This window comes from Rhinopithecus roxellana, chromosome 9 (genome assembly GCF_007565055.1).
Source record: "Rhinopithecus roxellana isolate Shanxi Qingling chromosome 9, ASM756505v1, whole genome shotgun sequence".
Classification (NCBI taxonomy): domain Eukaryota; kingdom Metazoa; phylum Chordata; class Mammalia; order Primates; family Cercopithecidae; genus Rhinopithecus; species Rhinopithecus roxellana.
The window spans coordinates 54,651,001-54,675,163 of NC_044557.1; the positions used below are offsets into that span (position 1 = coordinate 54,651,001).

The 24,163-nt window shown below is 36.6% G+C and overlaps 1 protein-coding gene across 2 annotated transcripts in view; it reads left to right on the forward strand.

Annotated features, from left to right (window-relative positions):
• NECAB1 (N-terminal EF-hand calcium binding protein 1) overlaps positions 1–24,163 on the forward strand; it is a 182,044-nt gene that overhangs the window by 6,974 nt on the left and 150,907 nt on the right. For both annotated transcript variants that reach the window (XM_010353848.2, XM_030937753.1), the window contains exon 2: positions 2,946–2,970. In XM_010353848.2, the coding sequence (XP_010352150.1) occupies positions 2,946–2,970 (25 nt within the window). The remainder of the gene's footprint in view (positions 1–2,945; positions 2,971–24,163) is intronic.

The window sequence follows — 24,163 nt, forward strand, 5'->3', positions numbered from 1 at the left end:
TAGCATTTTTGCTATTGTGAATAATGCTGCAATGAACATACAAATGCCATGTGTCTTTTTGGGACAATGATTTGTTTACTCTTGGATATATACCCAGTAATGGGATTGCAGAGTCAAATGGTAGTTCTGTTTTAAGTTCTCTGAGAAATCTCCAAACTGCTTTCCACAGGCTAAACTAATTTACATCCCCATCAACTGTGTATAAGCATTCCCTTTTCTCTGCAGCAGCTCCAGCATCTGGTTGTGTTTTTTTGACTTTCTGATAATAGCCATTTTGACTGCTGTGAGATGATAGCATATTGTGGTTTTGATTTGCATTTCTCTGATGATTAGTGATGTTGAGCGTTTTTTCATACATTTTTTAGCCACTTGTATGTCTTCTTTTGAGAAGTGTCTGTTCATGTCTTTTGCCCACTTCTTAATGGGATTCTTTTTTGTTTTTTGAAATAAGATTTTTACAGATTCTGTATATTAGTACTATGTTGAATGCATAGTTGGTGAATATTTTCTCCCATTCTTTAGATTCTCTGTTTACTCTATTGATAGTTTATTTTCCTGTGCTCTAGCTCTTTAGTTTAATTAGGTCCCACTTGTCAATTTTTGTTTTTGTTGCAATTGCTTTTGAGAACTTAGTCATAAATTTTTTCTCAAGGCGAATTTTTTTCTCAATGTAAACAATGATATTTTCTAGGTTTTCTCACAGGATTTTTATATTGTGAGGTCTTATATCTAAATTTTTAATCCATCTTGAGTTAATTTTCGTGTATAGTATTAGATAGTGCTTCAGTTTCATTCTTTTGCATATGACCTACTAGCTATCCCAGCACCATTTATTGAATAGAGAATCCTTTCCCCATTATTTATTTTTGTTGATTTTGTTGAAGATCAGATGACTGTAAGTGTACAGCTTTATTGCTGGGTTCTGTATTCTGTTTCATTGTTGTATCTGTTTTTTGTACCAGTACCATGCTGCTTTGTCTACTGCCGCCTTATTGTATAATTTGAAGTCAGGTGATGTGATGCCTCCAGCTTTGTTCTTTTTGTTTAGAATTGCTTTGGCTATTCAGGCTCTGTTTTCATTCCATGTGAATTTTAGAATAGTTTTTCCTAATTCTGTAAAAAATGACATTGGTAGTTTGATAGGAATAATATTGAATGTGTACATTGCTTTGGGTAGTATGGCCATTTTAACAATATTGATTCTTCCAATTCATGAGCATGGAATGTTTTTCCATTTGTTTCTGTCATCTATGATTTCTTTCAGCAGTATTTTGTAGTTCTCCTTGTGGAAGTCTTTCACTTCTTTGGTTAAATATATCCCTAGGTATTTTATTTTTTGTGTAGCTATTGTAAGTGGGATTGCATTCTGGATTTGGCTCTCAGCTTGAATGTTATTGCTGCATAGAAATGCTACTGATTTTTGTACCTTTATTTTGTACTCTGAAACTTTATTGAAGTCATTTATCAGTCCCAGGAGACTTTTGGTGGAGTCTTTGAGTTTTCTAGGTATAGGATTCTACCATCAGTGAAGAGAGATCATTTGGCTTCTTATTTTGCTATTTGGATGCCTTTTATTTCTTTCTCTTGCCTGATTGCTCTGGCAAGGACTTCCAGTACTATGTTGAATAGGAGTGGTGAGAGTGGGCGTCCTTGTCTTGTTCCAGTTCCAGTTCTAGTTCTAGCATTCAAGGGGATGCTTCCAGCTTTTGCCTGTTCAGTATGATGTTGGCTGTGGGTTTGGCATAGATGGCTCTTATTATTTTAAGGTATGTTCCTTCCATGCCTAGTTTGTTCAAAGTTTTTATCATGAAGGAATGTTGGATTTTATCAAGGGCTTTTCCTCCCAAACCCTATTACATTAACGGATACTTAGCATTAGGATTTCAACATTTGGCTTTGGAGGACACAATTCAACTTACAATGTATCCAATAACAAAATGAATGACAGCAGTGCGTTGCCTATATGTTCCCAGGTTCAAAGTCAGCAGAAGGTAGAATATGTCTCTCTCCTAAACACTCAAGCAAAACCATGGCCTATCATTCACTGGCCCTAATATGCTCATGCCTGAGCAGTCCCATGACCAGAGGAATATGACACCATGTTTGTCAGACATAAGTGCCCTGCCCAGCACTGGAGCACCTAGGCCAAGCACATAGGAAAGGTTGGCTTTCCAGAAGAACATTAGAAATCATTACTAAAGAGTAATGGATACCGGTGGCCAAATAGTTCTTATACATCAAGACAATTTAAAATACATCCAAGATAATATGATTAATAAAGTATAAATAAAGTAGATATAGCATAGACATGTGGGTTACTCTTTACCCATGATGTGTTATTTTTCTTTTATGTTTTGTTGAATCCCAGTTTTATTGAGGTATGAGTGACTTACATTAATGTGCACATATGTAAAGTGTAAACTTGATGAGTTTTAACATATATGAAACCATTACCACATTCAAGATAATAACTATCTCTATCACCTGCAAAAGTTTTCTCACATCCTCTTGTAATCCACCATTCCCTGCCCTGCCCGTTCCTAGGAACCTTAATCTGCTTTCTGTCCCTAGTTTGCATTTTTAAGAATTTTATATAAATTGAATTATAAGTAGGTATTGTTTTGCATCTAGGTTTTCTACTCAGCCTAATTATTTTTTGGTTCTATCCAAGTTGTTGTGTGTATCAATAGCCCATTCATTTTTATTGCTCAGTCGTATTCTATTGTATGGCTGTACCACAGTTGGTTTGTCCATTCATGGTTTGTCTATCCATGGACATTTGGGTCTTTTTCAAGTTTTAGATATTATAAAGAAAGATCTCAATTGGGAAACCTTTACTTAAAATTAGAATGTATTTTATTTAATTATGAATAATTTGTGTAAGTGTGATGTTCACTGCAATATTTATTTAAAATGGTGATAAAATTTTTCCTTTTCCTTTGTAGATACTGAGGAGAGCAGACAAAAATGGTAAGACCAAAAATCTATAGTTTCTATTTATTAATCTCTTACATTTTATATTATCATATAAATAATAATAAGGAAAAAGGGAGCAGTCCTGGAAAATGACATATAAAATACTACCTTATTGTACTAGTGATCGTTTTAGATAAGTCTTAGACCCTAAATATTCATAAGAAGTTGGCAGAGGGATTTACATTTGAAAGGAATGCTTATGCCTTTGAAGTGAGGAGCTCTGCCATACTTGGACTCTGGCTTTTCCTTTTCATGCTTCAAAAAATAATTTTGTGGCAATAACAGCTTCTATTCATTGAGTGTCTACTGTGTGCCAGGCATTGGGCCAAGTGCTTTGTGCATATTATGTCTTAGAATTATTAAGATAAAATACTGAAACTGGACCCCAGGTCTGTATGACACCCAAGTCTGGACTCTCCACACTGAACTTTATCGTGGCCTTGGGGATTTTACTGCACTCCTGGAGGGCTGCCTGGAAACCTGCATTGCCAGCTTTATCTCTACCCCATTGTTCCTGGCCACTGCTTTCCCATTTGAAGAGTATGCACTGGAAATGATAATCTATAGCAACAGAGAAGTAGGAGATGGCAACCTTGAAGTAAAAACTTGCTCTGTTGATTTAATGATGACTGCACAACGTCTAATTATAAGTTGTCATAAGCAGTATCTTTTGACTCTATTATTCCACTAGAAACTTTGTCCCAGAGAACAACAAACAAAAACTTGTGTTTTTTTTTTTGTTTTGTTTTTTGTTTGTTTGTTTTGTTTTTTTTTTTTTTTTTTTTTTTTTTTTTTTTTTTTTTTTGCTGCTATATTATAAGCACTATGGTAGAGGTATATTCTTGATAAGAATTTCTTGACAAATTTAGGATACAAAGGGTTCTTTCCCTTTTATGAAATCCCATTTCTTATCTATGGGGAGAGATTACAGGAAGAGTCCAGATCTGACAGTTTAAAGACGTATGTTGTGGTCTGTTTTACCCTTAAGCAGGCAGATCAAGAAAAATTTGACTGACAAGACACACCTTTCTACACAAAAGAAGATTATTAATCCAAGGAACAATGTAATAGCATCCCAAGTCCCAATAATATTTTATTATGGTTGGCCATCAAAATATTTTCTCAGACTGTGTTGTGGTGATTGATACATTGTCAGTTCAAATGTGCTTTTTGTTCCCACTTGAAGCATTTCATCGTTTTGTTTTTAGTTTTAGTTTTTGGTTTTTCTTTTTCTTTTCTTTTCTTTTCTTTTTTTGTTTTTGTTTTGTTTTCTTTTTTTGTTTTTTTTTTTTTTGAGACGGAGTCTTGCTCTGTCACCCAGGCTGGAGTACAGTGGTGGGATCTCGACTTACTGTAACCTCTGTCTCCTGGGTTCAAGCAATTCTTCTGCCTCAGCCTCCCGAGTAGCTGGGAACACAGGCACAACCCACCATGCCCGGCTAATTTTTGTATTTTTAGTAGGGACAGTGTTTCACCATGTTGGCCAGGCTGGTCTCAAACTCCTAACCTCAAGTGATTGGCCCTCCTCAGTCTCCCAAAGTGCTGGGATTACAAGTGTGGGCCACTGCGCCTGGCCCATATGATTAATTTTAAAGACAGAAATAATGATGGCATCATTTTGTCTTCTCATCTCATCCTTTGATCTTTTGCCTGATACCCAGCCCCAGGGATGCCTGGTGTACAATTGAGTAGCCCACTTGTCTCTATGCCACCTGCCTTGTATTTCAATATCTGTCTCCAGTTCAGAAATGCTTTTGCTCCCTCTCTACCCAAGCTCCTAGCTTTCTCAGGCTATACTTTCTTTTTCTGTTTGTTTGATTTTTTGTTTTTAAGACAGAGTCTTGCTCTGTAGTCCAGGCTGGAGTGCACTGGCACGATGATCTCGGGTCACTGCAAGCTCCGCCTCCTGGGTTCAAGCCATTCTCCTGCCTCAGCCTCCTGAGTAACTGGGACTACAGGCGCCCACCACCATGCCCGGCTTATTTTTTGTATTTTTAGTAGAGCTGGGGTTTCACCGTGTTAGCCAGGATCGTCTCGATCTCCTTACCTCGTGATCCGCCTGCCTCGGTCTCACAAAGTGCTGGGATTACAGGCATGAGCCACCGTGCCCGGCCTGCTATACTTTCATTTCCTAGACCCCAAAGCTCTGATTTAGGTCCACCTTACCTTTGTATGTATTTCTCTTCTTTCCATCAAAATTAGCATAATCCACAGTCAGAACAAAAAGCACTGAACAAAACATTGCACGTGATTCAACGACTTATGAAAACCTCAAATACCATGCTACATGAAGTCACTTGCACTGGCAGACCCATGTCTCATATTTCCTCACCTGCCCCCTCCTCTGCCCTCCTTACCACCTCTCCTAATGTCCATCCCAATGTGCTGTCAGACTACCTGCCTTTCTGCTCTTACCTCTCAAAATCTTTCACATGTATCCTCCTCTGCAGCTGCTGAAGCACTCATTCCCCCGGGCACCCTCTATCTGACACCCTGCTATGTCACCCTGCTGTGACCTCCGCCTCCTATAATTTTCCACCCTCAGTCAGCTTGAGAACACTCACGCTTTGCTTACGTTCCTGCTCAAAGGCACCTTATCTGGGAAACCTCCCCCAGTTCCCTCGACAGAGCCCCACCCTCTCCCTGTGCTCTCAGCACTTTGGCACATATTGATTATTGTCCTTAAGGTGGAGACTGCTTGTTGGCTGGAGATTGTACTTCTCTAAGCCAAACATGCCTCTCTAAGGCAAAAAACTTGTGTTACAAGTAGATGGTATGCGCAGCCAGTACTAGGTGCTCAATAGACATTTGTTTAATGAATTACAAAGAAAATACAGTATATATAAAGAAAGAAGAAATTCTGTCCTTTGTGACAGCATGAATGGAATTGAAGACCATTATGCTAAGTGAAATTAGCCAAACACAGAAAGACAAATACCACATGTTCTCACTTATATGTGGAGCCTGAAACAATTGAACTCATAGAAGCAAGGGGTAGAATGGTGGCTACACAGGCTGGGGAATGAAAGGAGTAGGGAAGTAATAGTTGAAGGGTACAAAGTCTCAGGAGGAATAAGTTTAATTTTTTTTTTTTTTGAGATCAGTTGCACAGCATAGTGAATATAGCTAATCATTGAGTTCTGTACATTATAGTATCACTGAGAGTAAATTTCTTCTAATGTTCTCATCACCAAGAAATCGCAAATATTTGAGGTGATAGAGACATTAATTAGCTTAATCTTTCCACATTGTATTCAAAAATCATAACATCACTTTGTATCCCATAAGTAAATACAACTATAATTTGTAAATGTAAGATAAAAATTAAAATAAAAAAGAATTGAAGATGTTCTGCTCCATTATTCCTCTCTCTTCTCTCTGTCCACTTTTCCCCCTGCCTTTCATCCCACCTTTCTCTTCTCCCTCATTCTCAGTGTAAAGTTGGAGGGAGGCAGAGTCAGGCAGATTTGGGTTTAAACCACAAGTATGCCACCTAGGAACCTTATAAAGAGCATAGATAATGACATCTACCATGTCATGTGGTAATTATGAATAATAAATGAGGAACTATCCATAAAGTTGCCAGGGAAGTGCCTGGAATGTAGTAACAGCTAAACACTTGCTCATTCTGCTGCTATTATGATTAATATTATCTCTACTGCTACTGAAAGCTTGAGCTGTTTTTTGTGCTGTGATGATTTGGCTATCTGAGATATTTTTAACATTTTAGTTATTTCTATTGCAGTGGAGTTTAGTAGAAAAGAAAAATAAAGCTAATTACTATATATGGAGCATTTGAAAGGGAAAAGGATAATGGATAATCTAATGTAAATGAGAAGATACAAGCATATAAAAGTAAGCATCCTTCTGTACCATGTGTTCATGGCATTCTGTATTTGCAAATAGACAGCTGCTACATGTATTTGAGCTCTTGCTAACAGACCCTCATGTGATAGAATCCCTTGTGGACAGCATAATTGATGACAGAATAACGAAAGGAAGAAGAGGCAATAGGCAGTATAATTGTTCGCCTGCCCAGAGGACAGATTTAGCTTTTGGGATCTATCTGACATCTGACAAAAAAGAGAAGCTGCTGGATAAATTGGGCGGTGTGGGAGGGATACACATTAGCAATTAGCTATAATAATGGCATCTTGGAGAGATTTTTTTGGTTGGTTGTTTTTATAAAATCATAGGCTAGGATCCTAAACGTAAAGATAGGCCTCAGAATAGGATTGCTTAGGAGAGAAGCTAGTGCTTTGAGCCAAAGAGCCCCAAATTCAAGTTTTTAGAAATGTAAAACTTCTGAGAAAGCTTATTAAGGGTTGAATGAAAATGGAAATGATACATGGGTATTTATACAATTTGAAAAAATATTTTTCAAATTTAAATATATTTTATTTTAAAATATTTAATTGAGAAATAAAGGTCAAATATATTCAAGGTATATAATACGATGATTTGATAAATGTATACATTGTGTAATGCTTACAATAATCAAATTAATGAAAACATTCATCACCACCCATCATGTACATTAGAGCCCCAGAACTTGTTCATCTTATAACTGAAAGTTTGTACCCTTGACGATCATCCCCCATTTCCTCCACCCCCAGCCCATGGCACCCACTATTGTACTCTCTGCTTCTACGAGTTCAACTTTTTCAGATTCCACATATAAGTGAGATTGCACAGTATTTGTTTTTGTGTGTGGGGGCAAGAATATCTTTGAAATCTTAGTAAGAGGAAAAATGAAAGGTTTCATAGTAGTGAATAGCACCATTGAATTCCTATTGTTGATTTATACTTGCTAAGATCTGCTACCATCCATGATCAGTAAGTAGGCAGGCTATATGGGTGGCACAATTGATCTCTGTTTAATCACTGTTCCCTTTAGGAGATTGTTATAGTTCTCTTCAGGCCTTTAGTCTAGTCCAGCAACCTGCACATATTAAATTTGTGAGGGCAGAGATAGTGCCTGTTTCACATACCCCCAGGTCCACCGTGGTGAGCAAAATGCCTGCTGCAACACAGACGTTCATAAATATTTGTGAATTATTTGTAAGAAATGCATAACCAACAATTTCAATGAAGAAACGCAATCATATATAATTTAATCAAACCAAGCACTGATTTATCTGTTGTTTATTAATAATATTCGCTAAAATTTATGGAGGACATATTACGAGCTGAGTCTTACCCTCTGTGATTTATGTACATTGTCTTCAATTCATTATGACAAGCCAACAGAATAAGCAGTTTAGAGCAGTGGCGAGAGCGTAGGCTTTGAGGTCAAACAAGCCCATGCTTGGCTGCGCCTCCTTCTAGCTTTATGACCTTGAGCAAGTTGTTCAACTTCCCTGTGCCTCAGTTTCCGCATCTGCAAAGGAAGGATAATATTACTTCTCATAAAATTGCTTTGAGAATTAAATGAGATTATACCTCTGAAACACTTATCCTGATCTCGCACATAGTGATAATTGCTCAGTATTTTTTGCTATTTTTATTATTTTCCCTATTTTTTAAGTGAAGGAAATGAAGCTCAGAGATGTTAGATAACTTCCTCCAGGTTGCATTGTATGTTAACAGTAGCACCAGATGAGTGAACCCAGGTCCATCTCACTTCATATTTGGTGATTTTTTTTTCACTTTGTTGTATATGCACCTATGTATGTATTTCAGACTACAAATATAGAAATATAGTTAGAGCCTGAATTTGTATACATCTTGAATATGATGTTCTGGCGCTCCAATATGTGGTAGTTTAATTGATTTAATGCATTTGATGCTTCCTTGGTAGTATGAATTATGAATGAATGACTAATACACCTCCAGAAAATAATATTGGCAATGAAAATCCTAGCCTAAGAATATTTGACGTCGTATTTGTGTATGTAGAGATACTTTAAAGACTTCGTTGGATTATGATCATGGAATTGATTATAAGAACTGTAAGAATTGGTAAGAGTCTTTCCAAACTGGTCACCTAAGGTTTGGTTTACTCTGTTAACATGTGAAAATATGACCTTGAGTAGAAGCTGGAACAAAGGTTCGGTATGTATGAGTATTTCCAATAAAGGCTGGGTCATCACCAGCAACACGTCAGAGTCCCGCAGAGCTCTGTGATTCTGTCTTTTGCACTTGGGAATAAGGCTGTCCTTTGATGTGAGACACTCAGTCAAGCATCACCACCCTGCTCTGGGCTCTCCAGACCCTCTTATCTTCTAATCAGGGCTCCTAGCCCCAAATAAAATGGAAAGATTAAGGGCTGGGCCCTAGAAAAGAGGAACATTGGCATAAGGCTGGTTTGTATTCCATAATTCCTCATACTTTTTGCAAACATGTTTGGGAAAATGATGAAACTGAGAATCAGGTAGCTTATAGCTTAGTGGAGTTCTCACATAGCTCTGTACTCATATGTTAACTCTCAGGTACACACAGATGCCTCAACTACACATCTACCAGCTCGAAAGTTAAAGCAAAGTCTATTAGAAGTGATTCATTTAAAAAAAAAAAAAAAAAAAAATGCCTTCACAATGACCTTCTTGAAAGAAATGGCTCCTCCACCACTGTAAAATATGTGGGAGAAACCCAGGAGTGCAAGTTCTGACTGCAATGATATTTTTAATAAAATAAAGGAAAACAAATTTTCTATTTTCATAGTGTGACTTTTTTTTTCTAAAATGCAAAGCACTTTCACACCCATAAATGTGTTACTTTTCTGCTAAAAGCAGAAAACGGAAAATTCTTATCTTTACATAGCTGGGTTTATAAGCTGCCACAGAAGAAACAAACAGAAAATTTAGATTCACTTTCCTGAGCCCACAAAATGGTTCCCATGGGCTGTCAGAGGCTCAAAAATCAGGTCCTGCTTCAATACCAGATCCTGGAGGGCACATAGCATAGACTTATCCCAAAATGTGGCTTCTACCTTAAGTGCTTTCTGTAATGGGGATCTGTGGTAGTCATCCCAGCCTTCCTTTCCTTTCTGTTCCTGCAATTTAAACGTCTACTCTGCTCCATCCAGATCCCAGAGATATGTAGTATAATAGTTAAGTTTATTTATGATTTTGCAATCAGATTACCTGGACTCAAATCCCCATTCCACTTACTGTGCAATTTGGGTAACTTAATTTCCCCACCTGTGAAATGGAAATAAAGGCAATGTGTCTCTCACAGACTTGTTGGAAAATTAAATAGATCATACACAGAAATTCTTGGAAAGGTGCCTGGCCCATAGGAAGTTCTTAATAAGTGTTATCTATTTCCATTTTTTATCCTAATTTTTAAAAAAAATTTATTTATTTATTTATTTATTTATTTATTTATTTATTTAGAGATGGAGTCTCACTCTGTTGCCCAGGCTGGAGTGCAGTGGCACAACCTCGGCTCACTGCAACCTCCACCGGTCGGGTTCAGGCAATTCTCCTGCCTCGGGCTCCCGAGTAGCTGGGACTACAGGTGTGTGTCACCACGCCTGGCTAATTTTTTGTATTTTTAGTAGAGACGGGTTTCACCATGCTGGTCAGGCTGGTCTCAAACTCTTAACCTCACGATCCAACCACCACAGCCTCCCAAAGTGCTCGGATTACAGGTGTGGGCCACTGCGCCCGGCCTTTTCATCCTAATTCTTGTTCTTATTTGGCCGGACTGTCAATCACAATATCCTGGTGCTGAATTTTTCACATGGCAGTGCCCAGATGTCTGTCCGTGACCACCTTACTAAGACCCCAGAGCTGCATTAGTGTTTGCTCTGCCTTTGCCCTGGTCATTCAGCTTTTCTTATTGTTTGCAAACCAATAATCCTAGTTGAAATTCTCCTGTGTCTTGGAGTTGGTGCTTTGTGCCCAGACGCCTGATTTGCCCCTCTAGATGTGTCTCCATCTCAGGACAGGAACCACTAAGCAACCCTTGCTCCATCCAAAAGTTTCAGAGGCTTCCATAACTCTTCTCTTTCTCTAGTAATTCCACATCCAATCTATTAGCAGGCCCTGTTGGCTTTACTATCAAAACATCTTCAAAACCTAGTCACTTCTTGCTATTTCCAAATCTTCAACCCTCGTTAAAGCCTCCTTAATCTGGCACTTGGCATACAGCAAAAATTTCCATATTAGAGCTATTGAAGACTTCAGAAAATCAGTGGCAAAGGTGATAGAGATAAGAAAACACATTTGATACTTTTGGATATATAATTAGCAGACTTGGTAATTATTTGGAAGTGTTAAGTAAGAGAGATGAAGGTATTTACTGACGTGTACATATGCAAGATTGTGTATGTTTCAGATTTCCAGTTTCTGACTTGAGTAACTAGATGGATGATGAGGCTATTAACTTCTTTATGGTTATGAAAGTGTCCTACATGTGAAAAGCTTGATTTTGTTTTAATATTGGTCACTTTTAGTTATGAGAGTTCTCCTGTATCTGTTGATCTAGTAATAAGTGATATTTCTGTGTCTTTCTTAATATTCAAAATCACACCTAAGTTGTTAAAAATACCTGAAAAATGTAATAGCCTGTACGTTACCAACTTTTTATGGCCATGAGAATATTGGTTTAGAATTTACAAGAAAATATTAGAGTAATAACAGTAAATAATCTTATTAAAAGATTATTATGCTGTGTTAGGCATAATTTTATTTAATCCTTATAACAATATTGCAAGGAAGATACTGTCATTGTCCCAATTTTATTTATGAGTAATCTGAGACACAGGCAACTCATCCAATGGCATGGAGTGAGTAAACAGGATTTGTATCCAGATTTTCTTCTAACCTAAAAGTCTTAGCACTTAAGTAGGATGCTTCATTTGCTGTGGCTCATCTCTGTAGCAGAATTGTGCTGTTGAAATCTAGAAATACCAATACTTCCACATGGAGAATCCTAAATGATTCAGTGTAATTTTAAAAAATGACAAAAATATTTGAAATTATTTTGGCTATGTTCCTGTTTTAAGGTGGCATGGTATGATGGAGAGTTGGAACTTTAATCTGCTATTTGTTCATTCACTCATTCCTTTATTTGCTTAATAATGCCTTTAATGCCAGAGACTGTGCTAGATGTTGGGAATACAAAGACAAAAGAATATATATACTTTAGTATACATTTACTAGGATGTGATCTTAGACTAATTCATTAACCTCTCTGAGTTCATTTCCTCATTTTTTGAAAATAGGAATAATAAGAATTTGCAGGGCTACTAGGAAGAAAAAAACAAGTAAATATATGTAAAGTCCCAAGGATGTTGTTTAGAATATTGTGAGTAATCAAAACATGTCAGTTCCCCTTTGCCTTCACTAATTTCTTATAGGTCCTAAAGATATGATCTCTTCACTTGTGAACTAAGGAAGGCAGACTATAAAAAACTGAGCCCTTACAAGATTTTATGTTACTAGGACAAATTATATACTGTGTAATAAACGGAACTCATCTTTGATTTTTGCACATGGATTTGAGAAAATGTAGTCAATAAACTCTAAAATCTTAGGGATTTGAGGTGGGGTAAGGGCATGGTGGTTGGGGACAACATTGTCCTCTGGGAGCTTAGCATCTTCTTGATAGATGAGTCATGTACACAGAGAAAATTGAATGTTTTTCTCTTTTTTCTTTTTTTGAGACAGAGTTTTGCTCTGTTGCCCAGGCTGGAGTGCAGTGGTGCAATCTCGGCTCACCACAACCTCCACCTCCGGGGTTCAAGAGATTCTCCTGCCTCAGCCTCCCAAGTAGCTGGGACTTCAGGCACGTGCCAGCATGCCAGGCTAATTTTTTGTATTTTTGGTACAGATGGGGGTTCATCCTGTTAGCCAGGATGGTCTCGATCTCCTGCCCTCGTGATCCACCTGGCTTGGCCTCCCTAAGTGCTGGGATTACAGGCGTGAGCCACTGCGCCTGGTGAAAATTGATTAATTTTCGACATCAACATCAACAGCACAACTCTGCTATAGAGATGAGCCACAGCACATGAAGCATCAATAATTTTCAATGCGTTTATAATGCAAGAGGCATCACTAAGCCAAATGAGTGAGAAAACACTCTAATGCATTAGAGTTCTGAGGAGGGAGAGGTTTCTGGGATAGGATGGCCTAGGAAGGCTTATGGACTCATTGTCCTCAAATACATCTCCAAAGATGAGTAAAAATTCAGATAGCCGGCAAAAAAGAAAGATGATTATCCATTAGGACCAATTCAGTTTAAGTGACAAAAACCTAATTCAGATTGGTTAAGGTAAAATTGGGAAATAGTTGGCTCCTATAATTGAAAAAAAACCCAAATGGTAAAGCTTTGAGTACAGCTTTATGTAGGTATTCAGAAATTACTCTCTTTATCTATCTCCTTTCTTATCTCTACATCTCAATTTTGGTTTGTGTCTGTCTGGTCTTCCTTTCAGGTAGGCTTTCTTACCAGGGGTGGCGAGATAGCACCTAGAACCCATCCCACCAGTTCAACAGGTCAGAATAAAGAGAGAATTTCTCCTTTACATTAATTTTAGCAAAAATCTCAAGATTTTCTCTGATTTATCAACTAATCACATGCCCATCCTTGAAGCAATAACTGAGGGATTGGTTGAAGTGGTTTTCTAGGCTTAGATTATACACACCCCCCCAGAGAGGGTGGGTGCATAAAGCTGCACCTCAAATAGAGTGGGAGAGAGAGCAGATGATCTCTCAAGCAAAAATCAGTGTTTCTACAAAAAGAAGAGAGAATAGATGTTGACCAGGCAAAATTAACAGATGTGCCTCTTTTTGAGGGTAAACTAGCTGAAAAAGCAGTGATTATCTAGTGAGAATGCAGGTATAGAGGAGGGGAAATACAAGCAATTTGATTATGTATTGTACTCCTCTTTCTACCTCTAATGCCTGTGTTAAAATATTTAGTTTTCATTTACCAGTGAAATTTGTCTACAAATGGAGTATTTTTCACATTGCTAATTTTGAATCTACATCCACTACAAACTAAATATTCCTCAGACAAATGTTTCATCTGTCATTCTACGAAAGCCCGAGTAAACAGAAGTGATTTTTTTTGTTGCTTTTCTCCTAGGCTCACATAAAATGTTATTGTTAATTCTCCATGGAAATGACATTAAATGGATTTCTTTCACTAAATTAGGAGCATTTTTTCTAGCCACGAAAACTAATACACATTCATTCCCTCAGAATGAAGACAGTTTTTTTTTTTCATTTTCCCAGCACAATTCCAAGTGACAAAAATATTTTGATGTAACAAATGAGCTTTCCCCAAAAAGTACCTAAATATTTGATGTCAAGTCAGTAAAGAACCAAGCATTTGACTGAATTATTCATTTTTCTACCTGATATCTGTGCATTTGGTTGATTTTAAACCTAGAGCAGCTTTAATGACCTGCTTCCAGGAATGTGTCTTGGGAGACATGCTTTCCGGGACCTCATCTGAATCATTTAACCTTGTCGTACTTCAGTTTCCTTCCCCTCCTGAAAAGACAAATAAAAAGATGAAACTACGTCAAGAAATTATTGTAATGATTATAGTCAATAAAATTTAGACTAAAAGTGCCTCACAAGGTAACAGGTCAAAATATACTTACTTTTATAAGCAGTGACGAAACGAATTTCATTTCTCCAAATAATCTGTAAAATACATGGAGCCAGGGTAGAATGTCTAGAGTTAAGAAACTGAATCTGTTGAGTCGATTACTGAGTTAAATATATGTTATCTTTCAAGATCTAATATGAATACATATAACTAATTTTGCCATGTTGATAACATAGAGTCAGCTTTTAATATATTTTAATATGTTAAAATATTTTAATGCTACATAATTATTATATTACATTATTATTATTATTTTTAGAGGCAAAGTCTCACTCTGTCACCCAGGCTGGAGTGCAAGTGATGTAATCGTAGCTCAATGTAACCTTGAATTCCTAGGTTCAAGTGATCCTCCCTGTCAGCCTAGTGAGTAACTAGCGCTATAGGTACACACCAGCACACCCAGCTAATTAAATTTTTTTTTTTGTAGAGACAGGGTCTCACTGTGTTGCCCAGGCTGGTCTTAAACTCCTTGCCCCAAGTGATCCTTCTGCCTTGGTATCCCAAACTAATTTTTCAAAACAGTTTTTATTTTAAAAGTTTTAGATTTACAGAAAAATTGTGAAGCTCGTGTACAGAGTTCCCATATAACCTGAAACCAAGTTTCCCTTGTTATTAACCACTCTATAATTAATTAGTGTGGTACATTTGTTGTAACTGATAAATCAATGTTGATAAATTATTTGTCAACTAAAATCCACACTTTATTCAGATTTTTTAGTTTTTGTATAATGTTATTTTCTGTTCCAGGATCACATCAAAGATACTGAAACTGCATTCGGTCATTATGTCTCCTTAAGTTCCTCTTGGTTGAAACAGTTTCTCAGACTTTCTTTGATTCAATAATCTTGACAGGTTTCAGGGAGTACTAGGTCTGCTATTTTGTAGCGCGCACTTCATTTGGGATTTGTCTGATGTTTTTCTCTTAATTAGACTGGAAATATGTGTTTGAGAGAGAAAGACCACAAAGGTAAAATGCCATTATATCATATCAAGGATATATATGATCAGTATGATTTAGGATGCTGATGTTGACATTGATCACCTGGCTGAGGTAGCGTTTGTCAGCTTTCTCCACTGGAAAGTTTACTCTTTCAACTCTTTTCATACTTTTCTCTGTAGGAAAGTCACTATACCTAGCCCACACCCAAGGAGAGGGGAGTTATGCTCTACCTCTTTGATGTCTGAGTATCTGCATTAATTATTTCGAATCCTTTTGCGTGGGAGATTTGTCTATTCTCTTATTTATTTATTTAACATTTATTCACAACATTATGGACACATGGATATTTATTGTATACTTTGGATTATAATCCAATATCATTCAATTTGTTTTGTTGTTCAAATTTTCCCACTTTGGCCATTGGGAGCTCCTTTAGTTGACTCCTGTGTTCCTTTGACATACCCTCATAATTATGGGTGGGGGAGTTTTTACATTCTGGTATTAACAGATGCTTCAGGCTCATCTTTGATAATCTCTACTCCAGTCTGGAAAAAATTATTTCTCTGAGGAACTCAGGTCTTTTTTGTCAGAAAATGTTATTAGAAACCAAGGTCTGGATAATTGTGCTCATTATTACTGATGTGTCTTCATTGCTTCTAAGCCCTCTCAACCAAGAAGCAAGGAAATACATATGTGTATACTAACCCATGTGTATTCACATATCTATAAATATTTCTGTACCTATGAGTACCTATACTGAGCTAAACATGAGTTTATATTAATGTCTCAGACTCGAATCCATTACCACATGGATCATTCTAGACTTCTCTCTTTGCTTCTCTATATCCTCTTACTCCAATAGTGAGAAAACTGGCTCCTAGCCTCAGCCACCTATTTACATAATTGTTTAATCCCAGTCTACATGTGTACTAGTATCAGAATGTTTAACTCATACCCTATGGAAAACAACTTCATCAACTACAGCACAGTCTTATATACATTTTCTTTTGCCTTTAGCTTATAGACTTCACTATTTTCCAGAGTTACTTAGGTTAGCACCACTTTCCCTCAATCTCTCCAGTGAGATTGTTTTGTACATTCCTAATAGAGTTAAATTGTTTTGTCACATTCTGCATTCTATTCTGGGATTCCCTGAACTCTTAAATTATTTTTTAAGATTTTGCATGCATTAAAGTTCATTCTTTGCACAGTAAAGTTCTATAGGTTTTGGCAAATGCATGTTATATATCTATCATAGCATGTCATACAAAATAGTTTACCCACCTTCAAAAGTCCTCTGTGCTTGTCCTATTCAACCCTCCCTCCAACTTCCCCAAACTCCTGACAACCACTGATCTTTTTGCCCTTTCCTAAAGGTCATAAAATTGGAATCATATAGTACGTAACATTTTCAGACTAGCTTCTTTCAGTTAGCAATATGGATTTAAGATTCATCCAAGTTTTTCCACGACTTCATAGCACAATTTTTTATCATTGTATAATATTTCATTGTGTGGATGTATCACATTATTTTATCCATGCTTCTACTTCAGTTGAGTTACTTCAGTAGAGACATGAACAAAATAATTTCTTTCCCATTTTTTATGATCATGAATAAAGCTGTGATATACATTCACAGGCAGGTTTTTAAGTGGAAAAAGTTTTCAAATGTTGGATAAACACCTTGGAATGTGATTGCTAGATAAGAATGTACCAAAATGTCTTCCAAAGTGGCTGTATTATTTTGCTTTTCTACCAGTAATGAATGTTTCCATTGCTCCACTTTCTAGCCAAAAATTGGTATTTTCAGTTTTTTCAGGTTCTGTATCTCATTACTGTTTAAATTTTCAATTCCCTAATGACAATATGGAACATCTTCTCAAATGCTTGTTTGTCATCTGTATATCTTCTTTGGTATAGAGTCTGTTTAGATCTTTTGCTGATTTTTAGTTGGCTTTTGTTTTCTTACTGTTGAGTTTAAGAATTCTTTGTATAATATGGATACAAGTCCTTACTCAGATATGTGTTTTGCAAATATTTTCTCCCAGGCTGTGGCTTGTCTTTCATTGTCTTAACAGTTTCCCCTCCTCACAGAGCAAAAGTTTTTCATTTCAATGAAGTCCAATTTACTAATTTTTCTTTTATGGTATTGTATCTAAAAGCTCATCATTCAAATCACGGTCACTTAGATTTTCTCCTAATTTTTAATTTTAAATGTTTGTGGGAACAATGATTAACTCTTCCTTCATTTTTGATATTGATAATGTGTGTTTTCTCTCATTTTTCTTGCTTAGGTTGATTAGAGGTTCATCAATTCTATCAATCTTTTCAATCATATTTTAGTTCTATTTATTTTCTCTATTGTTTTCCTGTTTTTAATTTCATTGGTTTCTGCCCTAATTTTTATTATTTATTTTCTCCTGCTTATTTTGAATTAAATTATTCTTCTCTCTTTAGTGTCCTAAAGTTGAAACCCAGATGTTGATTTTGGATCTTTCTTCTTTTAACATTTCTTGCAGAGCAGTTCTGCTGACAATTAATTTGTTCAGTTTTATTTGTCTGAGAAGGTCTTTATTTGATCATTACCTTTGAAGAGTAATTTCACCAGATGCAGAATTCTAGGTTGTGATGTTTTCTTTCAGTGCTTTAAATATTTCACTACATATTCTTACTGCTTGCATTGTTTCTGACAAGAAGTCCACTGTAACTGTAATTCTTCTCCTTAGCCCTCTATAGCGGAGATGCTTGTTTTCTTCTCTTTCTGTCTACATTTCCTCTTTGTCTTTGGTATGTTGCAGTTTGAATCTGATATACTCAGGTATGAGTTTGGTTTTGGGCGAGGGGAGATTTATCCTCTTTGGTACTCTCTGAGCTTCCTGGATCAGTGGTTTGGTTTCTGTCATGAATTTTGTCTTGGCCGTTATTACTTGAAATATTTCTTTTGCCCTGTACTCTTCTTCTTCTTCTGGTATTCCAGTTACATGTAACAGTTTTTGAAATTTCCCAGAGTTCTTGGGTTTTTTACATTCTCTTTTTGCTACGCATTGCTGTTTCAGAAAGTCAGTGTTTTAAAAGGATAATAATTTTAAATGCTCACAAAAACTAGATTAAAATTGCCACAGGGGAGGAGAAATACTGACATTTCTATTGACCTATCCTCAAGTTCTTTGATTCTTTCTTCAGTTGTGTCAAGTCCACTGATAAGCCCAACAGAAGCATTCTTCATTTCTGTAACAGTTTTCATATATATTCTTTGTTATAATTTTTATCTGTCTGTTTACATTACCCATCTCTCCTTCCATATTGTGTACTTTTTCCAGTAGAGGCATATTAATCATAGTTATTTTAAATTTCTTGTTTCATTATTCTATGATTTGTGTCATATCTGAATCTGGTTCTAATGCTTGTTTTGTCTCTTCAGGCTATGCTTTTCCTTGCATTTTAGCATGATTTGTGAATTTTTTTGTGTGTGAAAGCCAGGCATGATGTATCAGGTAATGGGAACTGAGATAAATAAGCCTCTAGTATGCGGATATATGTCAATCTCACTAGGTTGGGTTGTGTTTAATGTTTGCTCTAGTGATAGCGCCAGAAGCTTCAAATTCCTTTTGTGTCTTTTTGATTTTTCTGTTGACTGAGTTTCCCTAAGTACTCCCCCTCAAAAGGACTAAGTCTGGCGGCTCTTTCATTCACCATTCACCATTATCATACAGGAGTCCTTCTGTGGTGGTAAGGAGCGGGGAAGCAGACTTGATCTCTAAACTTATGATTGAATCTGAGTTTCTTTGTGGGCCTGTGTGCCTGGGCTGACACCTTTGCAGGTGTTTCTTAGCTCTCCACGCTATAAGTTGAGGAAGAAAGGTTAGTATAAACTACAGTGAGAAAAATGCCTGTCTTCTCAGGTGGGACAGGGCTCTGGTAAAGTCTTTGACCTGGAAGGTAGACCTTTTTTATGGAGAACATTTGGGGTATATTTGTTGATAACTCTTCCCCTCCTCCTGCCAGAGCCACAAAGGAATCTTTCTTACCTCCTCACTGTGAGAAACTGGTGAAGTTTCTGGAGATAAAACCTACCAAAGGATGGAGGTTCAGCAACAGCTGCACCTCGGGCAGTTTCTCCTCTCCTGCTCGTCCACAATCAGCCTCCAGCAATTCATCAAAACCACCATTAAAGGGTCCCTCTCAGTTTATGGCTACAGTAGCTTCTGTTTCAAATAAGCAGATCTTAGCTGTAATTCTTTGCTTTTATCTGTCTTTCCAGATTTGGGGTAGCAGTTTACCCTGACTTCAGTTGTCCAATGAGTCGAAGAAAAGTCATTGAATTTCAGGTTTTTTCAGCTTTTTGTTGTTTTAAGGACAGGAATTATGACATCTAAGGTTTAATGTTGGAGCTAAAATTAGAAGAGGTGTTTTATTTTCATTTATATATTGTTAGTAAGTTGTTTTAAAACAAATATATGACATGAAAAGGTCAGAATAGGAGTAATTAAATTCAATAATTTCTATGAGTTCATTTTGTTCTACGGATTCCATTATTATTATTGAACATGATAATGTTTTGATGTTTTCATTTTGATAAACTACAATATTTAAAGTGCTCAAAAATGCTAAAGTAATACCTAAGTGAAAAAACAGTGTTTTGAGAGCATAATCATTTTAAATGCTCACAAAAATAGGCTTAAAATTGCTGTGGGCGAGGGGTAGTGCTCAGATCAGAGGTCTAGTTGTTGTCATGTTTGTGGATGCAGCTTGAAGGAGACATTAAATTAGTGTTTAAATAGTCTTTTTTTTAAAAAAAAGAAAAAATAAAAAAGAAGCACTAATTTTAAGATTTACAAACCTGATTACCTAAAAAAAAAATAAAATTTCTGTCATTAAACACACCTCAAATACCCATTTTCTATGTGTACTCAATAAATATTTTTCAAGGAAGAGTAGAAAATGGAAATTAAAAACACGTAAATGATCTTCGCTTAGCAAGAGTGAACTAGTAAATCCATATCTACCATTGTTGAACTCTTACTATGTGCTAGGTGCCGTGTTAAGTGTTTTCTATGTAGCTTCTCTCTTAATCCTCTCAATAGCCAGGCATTGATGAAATCTGAAACTTAAAAGAGTTAGTTGGCACTTCCAAAGTTTTTTCTGGGCCCTTTTCTTCCTCGTTGTAGGCATTCTCCTTGGGAGAACTCACTCACTTCTGAGACCTCAATTACTTGATATTGGTAACTCCCAAACATACATCTCAAGCCCCCATCCCCCATTTGACTTTTCTAGACCCCTGTGATTCTACTACTGTGTACTAGATGCCTCTACTTACTCCACAGGTACCCCTAATCTCAACATATCCAGAAGAACACTCTTTACCACACTCCATGCTTTTGCTCAGTGTTCTCTCTAGCAATGAATGATGATACCATCCATCTGTTGCTCAGTTTGGAAAGCAAGTCTCATCCTTGATATACTTGCTGTCTCTCACCCATCACCTCTACCTATCACCAACGTGTGGTGATTCTGTCTCTGCCACCTTTGATTTTTGCCTGGACTTCTGCAATGCCCTGTCAACAAGTCTTCTCATAGCATTCCCCTCCACTCCATTCTACTTACTGCAACCACAGTAAGGTTTCTAAAATATGATTGTGGCTCCTGAGCACTCTTGGGGTAAATTAAAACTCTTTATCATAATTTTGATGGTTTCTCTCTCATGATATTTCCTCTTCATATCTGACTCTTTCTATCCTCCAAATATATACCCTTTGGCTGGGTATACTGATTTTTCTTTTCAATTTCCAACCCAAGTCCTTTCTTGCCTCCTAGCCTTGTCATTTGCATTCTCTCTGCCTGGAGTACTTTCTCTTTAAAGATCTTCCTTCACTAACCCCTATTTTTCATTTGTGTCTCATCACAAGTGCCACTTCTTCTGGGAAACCTTCCCTATCCCTTTATAGCTGGACCAAATTTTTTTTTTCCAAATGCTCTCACATCGCCCTGCGTCTCGTAGAATCCCCCTTATTATATCGTACCATTTACTATGTCATAATTATAAGATCCGTAAAAGCTTGTCTACCTGTGTTCTTAATACAAAACACAGTTTTTGGCACATACTAGGACCTTGATAAACATTTGATGAAAGAGTGGATAAAATGCTCTACTAGCAAAAGGCAAATCATGTTTAAAACTCAAGATTTTTTTATCCCAAGACTGTGGTCTAAGCAACTGCACTCTGCTGCCTCCATCTCAAAAAAATTATTGGAATTTGGAATATAAGGCCAGGATAATTTTTAAGTAAAGCAGAGGAGGGCCAACTATTTTCAGGATAAACTTGGACAAAGCATGTAATTCCAATAGAAAAAGCTGAAAAACCTGTGCCCTTTGGTGGTAAAAGTTCAAATTTGGTACCATAGGAAATCAGACCTTACAAGATTTGGTTATTCTGTGAAGCCAAACCTGTATAAATCAAAGGTTAACTCTGTTGTTCCATTTTAAAAGAAAATATCAACAGGAAAATTGAAGTTTGAATAAAATGTTTCTAATGAAAATTTATAATTGCTTTATAAATACAGAATCACACTACAAGGGAATATTTTTCCCTATCCTTTAAAAAATGTAATACTTTTGTTTAACATTAAGGCTCTAGGATATAAGTCTTCAAAAGTAACTCTTTGCAATTGCTTGTTTAAACGTGTGGCCACCTAAAGTGAAGTCTTTCAGGAATACTGCATGTGGTCACAACAGGTTTTCAAAGCATACTTTCCACCCTTCAGGCCAAGACTGTAAGCTAATGCTTCCTTTTCCTTTTTATATATTTTCTTCTAATAAGAGGGTTTTTTTTTCCTAAATAAAAGGCTTTTATCCCCAGAGAAGCATCAGAGCACTTATTAATTGATGCTTTTATTTGATAGAATGCACATTATTATTTGAAATCACTTACTTATCATAATTATAAAGCAGTATTACTGGGGCCCACCCTATCCACAGGGTGCATAGGCACCCGAGTGCAGTAATAGTCTGTTTCCACTCACCTGAGAAATATTAGCCATTCACCAAGGAAAACATATTCCATCATCAATATATACGTATTACATTCATTACATATCATAGTGTTGGAGATGGAAATAAGGGGTCGATTTCTGTTTTACTTTTTTCTTTCTTTTATATTTTTTTTTAATAGTACATGGAAAGGTCTTTCTTTTTCTCTCTTTAACCTCAGTCTGATTTGTTTCCAGTTTTTCAACCTGGCAATGTATTTTTCATCAAAGCAAGGAGATACACAGTAGAAAGACCACACTATGTCTTGTCTAGCATATCCATCAGGTTACATGGGGCTAAGTTTAAAATAGTCATATGAGGCATAAAACTACCTCATTCAAAAACAGAAACACAAAATTAGGCAATCGATGAGCCTGGAGATTGAACTTCATTTTGCACTGGGTTGTTATGTCACCTGAATGGCTAAGCTGGGTTGGCCCAGGAGGACCCAGAAGATCAGGTCCCTGGATCTGTGCTTGATTCAAATCTGGATTTATTCTACTTCTAAGGCTGTGTCTGCCTAGTTAAATGTTGGCAAAAATTAACTGGAAAATTAGATTATTGTGCCTTTTGTGTTGAAAAGCAAAATGAAATACAATTTAAAAACTTCCAGGAGTATTTATATTTATATTTTTTGCAAATAAGTTTTTTAAAAAAATGTTGTAGTCTCTAAGTCCTTATCTGAAAAAAATAAGTAATTCTATGATTAGGCTTATTTTATCCTTTATAGTAAAAATTCGAATTTCTTGTCTACCCACCCCTCCATGCCCTCTGCGAGATTCTAATTTTCTGGTGGGGCTTAGGAATCTGCATTTCAGCAGTACTCCAGGCAATGTGTGGGCCATATTTTGGGGAAACAAAATGTTCTAGATGAATCTAGAGGAGCTAATTCTATTAAATCAGATATTCTTCTCCTCAAAGACGAATTCCACTTTGTTCAGTATAGCGTTGTTGGTATAACTACGTTATAGGAGTTTTGTGACCCTGGGCAAATTTCATCGTCCTTAAACCTCAGTTTTTTCATTATAGATGGAAAGGATCTTACTATCATTTACAGTTCTTTGTCAGCTTATCCGAGATAACTGAAAAACTAGCTCCCTGCACGGAGAGAAAGATACTTCCCTCTCTTTTCTCGTCCATTTGTTTCTCTAGGTTTGCTGCTGCTATGTTTTGTACAAATCTTTTGCCTGTTATTAATGTGTTTCTTCCGTCTCTGCTGATCTAGATTTTACCTGTTGTCCAAAGTCAGGGCGAATGCTACTAAAACCCCCCAGGCCCCCAAGTGAAAAGAATCTTTTATTACCCAGACTCCCATACAGTTAAAATACCTCTGTCTCATTGCATTAACCGTATTCTACTGTATAAAATACTTATAATGTCTGTATATGTTATCTTTTTTACGATCTCTTTTATTATATGTTATCTCTCTGACTGGGTTTCACCTTTGTGCCCTACAGTAAGTAAAATGTCTTTGGCTTTAAAGGTACTCACTGATTTAAAGGGCATAGGAATGGACATAGTTTGTTAGAATATAACAACTACTCTGATATACATTTATTAAACACATCATATTTATCCTGCAATCTGCTAGGTCCTGTATGTGTTTGGTACCACAAAGGTAAAACATCGAAATAATTGACTCTGTGTTGAGCT